General features: G+C 33.2%; 1 protein-coding gene across 1 annotated transcript; it reads right to left on the bottom strand.

The window, feature by feature from the left end:
* Positions 1 to 4592: 4592 nt before the first annotated feature.
* Positions 4593 to 5519, bottom strand: LOC131066165 (uncharacterized). Its single transcript, XM_058000865.2, has one exon. It carries the CDS (start codon positions 5481 to 5483, stop codon positions 4896 to 4898), a length of 588 nt encoding a protein of 195 aa, XP_057856848.1. The 5' UTR covers positions 5484 to 5519; the 3' UTR covers positions 4593 to 4895.
* Positions 5520 to 5927: the final 408 nt, after the last annotated feature.

Below are 5927 nucleotides of genomic sequence, written 5' to 3'. Positions count from 1 at the left end.
TTTTTTCCAAACCTTTGCTCCACCTCCTTTTTTAAGATAACAATTTTTAAATTTTAATTATTATGCATTTTGAATACATTTATATATCTAAATTATCAATTCATTGAGGAGACAATCGTTGAGTGGGTTGTGCTCTTTAGGAGCCTTGTTGGGACTTCTTCACACAAGTAAACTATTCAACCAAATTTGAACTCCATTCTGCAAGAACCTTTCCATCCTTCATGGCTTACTTGTGTAAATTTTGTCATACATTGTAGTGTCTTATATGAATTGCTTATAAAATTACCATTCTTTTTATAATTTCTTATTGTCTTGATTTATGTAGGGGCATCCCTTATCAATCAAGAATATTCTATCAACAAAAAAATATTCTAATATTTTTGCTTATTTTACTCTAAACATTTAAACAAGTGATTGGTAATAGTATTTAGAGAGATCTACGTTCTTTATATAGTTTTTAGACTTTTATAACACAAGAAGAGTGAATGACTATTGGAAAAATTATTTTCATTTTTTTTACCTTATGATATCAAATACTTCCTAGATAAATGCCCTTTTTATCAACATGATGAAAGCCATCACATTTTTGGGGATTGTTTCTTTGCTAAAAAAAGTGGAAGACTATTGTCAATTGTTTCCCTGTTACCTTTGAGCATGGTTTGCATTTCAACACTGCCATTTTAGGTTATGGATTTCATTATAATGTGGTGGAAGATACTTTGAGGCATATTGTTTTATTTAATATTTGGAAAAGCGGGTGTTTGGTTGTGTTTTCAAATCATTCAGCTCATCAAGAAGCAGAAATGCTAAAGTTTACACTAACATCTTATTTCAAATTGTCTCATTTTGCTTTCAATTGCAAGGGGTCTCTAAGGATCATGCTAAGAGAAACCTTATTTTAGACAAGATTAAACTCCAAATCCTCTAGCTATATAAAGAGAATGTCATTTGTTCTAGATGCATTATTTTTTAATTTAGATTGTAATATGTCTTGTTGTATAGTTTTGAACTCCTCGTGTTGTATAGTTTTGAACAACTCATGTTATATAGGTTTGAAAAACTCGTGTTAAGGCCTTTGGTCGGTTGTAATCACAATTTTAGTGGGCTTGCTATATTATTTGGGTAGCCTTTAGTGCTACGGTGATACTTCTTTTTTGGTACTTTATTGAATGCCCTCCTCTTTTATAAGATTTTTATTTGCATTGTTTCAATACCAAAAAAATAAAAAAAATAAAATAATTCCTGCATAACTAAGATTTGAATGATAAATGTAATGTAAGAAACCTGTATCTGTTATGACACACCATAATCACTATTACTAGTACTCAAAAGGTGCACCATTGAACATATATCCTTTGAGAAATAGCTTGTAGAGATACTTTTAATTTAAAAGACTGTTGAACACAAATATCGTTGAAGTGAAGTGATGTTGCACACATAGCTAGTTGTTAGAAGGGTTTAACAAACTATTAACCTTAGGTTACACATCACACTACTTTCTTTAGTGGATACCTTTATTTTTCTCATTTTGAGTTGCTAACATCACCTAAATATGTGGTGTGGAAAGCTTATATCATTGAAGTGAAGTGATGTTGCACACATAACTAGTTGTTAGAAGGGTTAACAAATTATTAACCTTAGGTTACATATCACACTACTTTCTTTAGTGGATACCTTTATTTTTGTCTCATTTTAAGTTGCTAACATCACCTAAATATGTGGTGTGGCAAGCATATCTTTTAGATTGCATAGCCCTTTCAAAGTAATGAGACAAAAACTAAGTTGAAAAATAATTAAAACCAATCAAGTCAATTAAATTTTTGAACAAGTACCTAATCAAACTAGTATTTGGAGAGGAAGAGGAAACAACATTTGTCAAGTTCTCTTACTAATTTTTCTTTATGATATAGGGGAAGAGCACCAATAGATAACATATTTCCAATAACCGTCACCTTATTGTCATGTTGACCCCACAATAGTCGTCATAGTGAAAACACCATTAATAAATTTGTTTTGTACCAATAGCTGATCATTTTTTGTAATTTTGTGTTCATAATTGGCCCATTTGTGCACCACTATTGGGACATTTGTTAACAAGTAGTAGCGATTTTGAGTTGACATTTACTGGAACATCTTTAGTTAGGTATCAGGCGACACTTTGGAATGTGTACTTTTTGACCTTTGTGCGCATAATTGATTCCACAATGTGCATCGTTACTACCCAGAAGCCAGATCAATAGCTATAAGCAATTAAGTCGCATATGAAGACAACTAAAAAAAATCCGATGTACCGTTTAGGATATGTGGGTGCGCTAAGTTAGCTATGATGGCTACTGGTGCTCTTCCCCTAATAGATTTTCAACCTAAGAAACCTATCTTAAAAATGACATTTTGGTGCAACAAATTTAGTCGAAACAAAAATTCAATGACGTGTATTGTTGAAGTGATATTGCACACATTACTCATGCTCAAAAGGTATTACCAATGTAAACAAGATATCATCGTTAGTCAAACCCCTTATGTCAATTTAATGTAAGATGTGTTTAAAGATACTTCAAGCAACCATGCAAATACATTAGTATATTATTATCAATATTATTGTTGATAATATGTGCTTGTAATGGCGATGTCATGTTATTTTACAATGTTTTTAATGTGTGTTCTAGAATCTTTAAATGAGTCGGGATTTTTACTTTTACACAACATCTTAGTGAATCAAATTGATTGTTTTACACCTAAAGTTGACAAATAATTAATCATTTGAAAAGGGTTGGTTTGCACGCATAACTAATTTTTATTTTATAGATTTTGATGCCTAAAATTGTAGCTATAATCTTAAGTTAGATTTAAATCCATACCCACTAAAATAACTTATAATAATTAATTAATTAATTAAATAAATAAATTCAAACCCTAAAAATACATAAAATCAATAACAATCAAAACTCTTGTCTTTGTCAAAAGAGTTTAATTTCAATTGATTGGTGATAGTTGGTGAGGATGATGACATAAACCACGTAAGCACATTTGAACCAAGTTTAATACTAGTGATTATTCCGAACAAAATAAAAACAAATAAAAAAACATTTTTATTTTATTTTACATAGAACTGTACCAAGGAAAGGGAAAATGTTCAACAAGGAAAGAAAAAAATTGCAAGTGAGATAAAGAGCATAAGAAACCAATAAAATTGTGCGTAGAAAAAAACTCTGAGAAGGTGTACTAAAATGACAAGAAATTTACCTCAAACATTTCACCCCACTGTAAAGCGAAAGCAGCAGCACAACACGGAAATAACACACAACTCGTCAAAAATAAAATTCACACAAAACAAGTGAGGAGAGAATCACGGCCTAACATGGCCATAGACAATAAAGTCAGACCTCTAATTAAGGACGTACCAAAATGTTTTTTAAATTCACAAAGGCAAGAAGGGGTCTTAACTTGAATTGGCATTCACACATATATATGAAAAAAAATGCCTACACGTATTAAATTATTTTTTTTAATTTTAAAATTATAAAAAAAATTTATATTAAAATAAAATTATCTTGTTTAACAAATAAGCAGATCTTATATGGAATTATAGTTTAGAGGATGTAATTAAGGTAAATTCTTAATAAAGCTTTATTAAATAGTAATATGATTGTATTTAAATAATTTAATTATAAAATATAATTTAAATCTTTTAAAATCGATTTGAATTTTTTTACAAAATTAAATATATTTAAATGATTAATTGCTAAATAAAAAAATTAATTACAAAAATAAAATCTAAATAATTTAATTATAAAATATAATTTTAATCTTTTAAAATGGATTTGAATATTTTTTACAAAATTAAATATATTTAAATGATTAACTGTTAAATAAAAAAATTAATTACAAAAATAAAATCTAACTTAAAATTGAAGACTGGCTGTGAGAAAATTTATTTATATTTTATTTTAACATATTCTTTTTAAAATTTTCATAGATCAATTTCTTCTAAATTCATTTTCCTCATTTAAAAACTGGTGGTAGGTAAGTCGGTAGAGTTTGGCCCTTTGATTATTTTAATTAATCAAAGGTTATCCTCTATGTCTTCACATTTTCCTGCATGCATCACACAAAAATGTCAGTAGCGTAACGATCAAGCAACCGTCATAAAAAACATATAGAACAAGTAATAAATTAAGCAACCGTCATTTAAAAAAACGTATAGAACAAATAATAATTTACCTGGACCTGCCTCGATCAAAGGAATATTTTTACCCACATCTTGCTTTGGTCAATGACCTTTCTTACTGGGCCTGCCTCTGTAAAAGTACTTTTACCGCTAAACCAAACGGGAAAATACGAACTCCGGTAATTCGCAACTAACGGCTTTGCAGAAACAAAAAATTGTTTTCACGGCAAAGGTTCCCGCAGTGAAAATTCTGTAAACCCTAATGAAATACGCACTTTGTTTCCCTGATTTAACGAGGATCAACGGTTGTGCGCTACAGATAATGGCCGCGCATTTATCTTTTTACAATAAAAACATTATTCATCATCTCAAGCTTGTATGCAACTTTGACAAAAATTCACTCATATGTTTTCACATGATAATATTGGCCGCCAAGCAAAAAAGAAGAAATGGAAATTGAGAGTGAATATTATGTACATTTTACAAGCCGTGTTTATAGGGGGTTTTAGTTTCTCAGAAAATAGGAATTAAACGTTGCATCAGTCGGTCGTATGGGAAGGAACCACATGAGACTCGTATCCGGGAACAATATGAGCAAATCCTCAGCAAACAGAAAATATTACGCGCTCTGGTCTCCAGGCATGTACCTAGGGCCCAGCCGCTAACGGCGCATTCCTCAGCAGCCGGCCAAAACGTAGGGTTTGTAGATAAGGAAACGCAACGGCCTTCAAGAAATGTCTTCAGCTCTGGTCATATGGCGCAATCTACTAGGCTGCGGCTGGAAAGATTGTCTCCTTCGCACCTGGTGAGATGAAGGGCGGATGAGCGCAGTGAGGGCTCTCTTCATCCAGTCGCCTCCTTCAACGCTGCCGATCCTCACAAGCGAGTTCTTCATGGCCGATCTGCGCATATTCAGTTGAGAATTCGAAGATGCAGAGGAACAGGAAGAGGAAGGGGGGCAATTCCTATGGAATCTGCAACGGAACGCGCCTGGATGATTGCTAGGCGAGCACAGGCACGTCTTCCTCGCTGCACCAGACGGAACGGCCGCTCTCTGCCCGGCCTTGGGCGGAACAGAACGGACTGGTGAACGGGCCTGCAAATTTCTCTTCGGCGACCGGGATCTGGCTAAATCGAAATTCACAGATGAAGGATAAGTGTAACGATTTGGAGAAAGAGATCTGCCAACGGAAAAGTTGAAAGGGGAAGAATTAGAAGCTGAAGAGAAATAGCGGGTAGGGGAAAGAGAACGCTGAAGGGTAAAACAGCTGAGAGGAAGAACGGGAGCGTTGGATTTGCTCTTGGAAGACGCCATTGCGTTTTGCCAGCGAGCGGGGCAAACCGAGTAGAGCTGAGTCCCTCAATTTATAGGCTCTAGACCGCCCTGGGAGGCGGTTTTCGGGTTTCTAACCAAGGCGGTTTACCAGTTAACGTTCGGTTTAATTGCCTTTTCAACTTTGCAGTCCCTGTCTTGGAGGGAGAATAATCTTTTTCTTTATTCTCTCTTATTTAACTTATAATGCACTTTTCGTCTCTTTCTTTCAATTTCGAATCCGCGGACGGCTTCCTACTTAAACGTGCTCACTATCTACGCTTCATTTCTTTTTACTTTTTTCATTCTTTTTTTTGCCCTTTTACCATTTTTATTACCCAAAATCTGGAGAGCACAAAATTTGTACTTCAAAACTACTAAAAACCACAATTTTTATATTTACTTCTTTTCTTCTGACAATGGTTAAGAATTTATTTATTTACTTTT

This window comes from Cryptomeria japonica, chromosome 5, assembly GCF_030272615.1.
Source record: "Cryptomeria japonica chromosome 5, Sugi_1.0, whole genome shotgun sequence".
NCBI classification, from domain to species: Eukaryota; Viridiplantae; Streptophyta; class Pinopsida; order Cupressales; family Cupressaceae; genus Cryptomeria; species Cryptomeria japonica.
This window is presented reverse-complemented; position numbering and strand designations above follow the sequence as displayed.

Bases quoted from the DNA above. Each gene is read 5' to 3' on its own strand.
- LOC131066165 (XM_058000865.2), bottom strand. From the start codon at position 5,483: ATGGCGTCTTCCAAGAGCAAATCCAACGCTCCCGTTCTTCCTCTCAGC.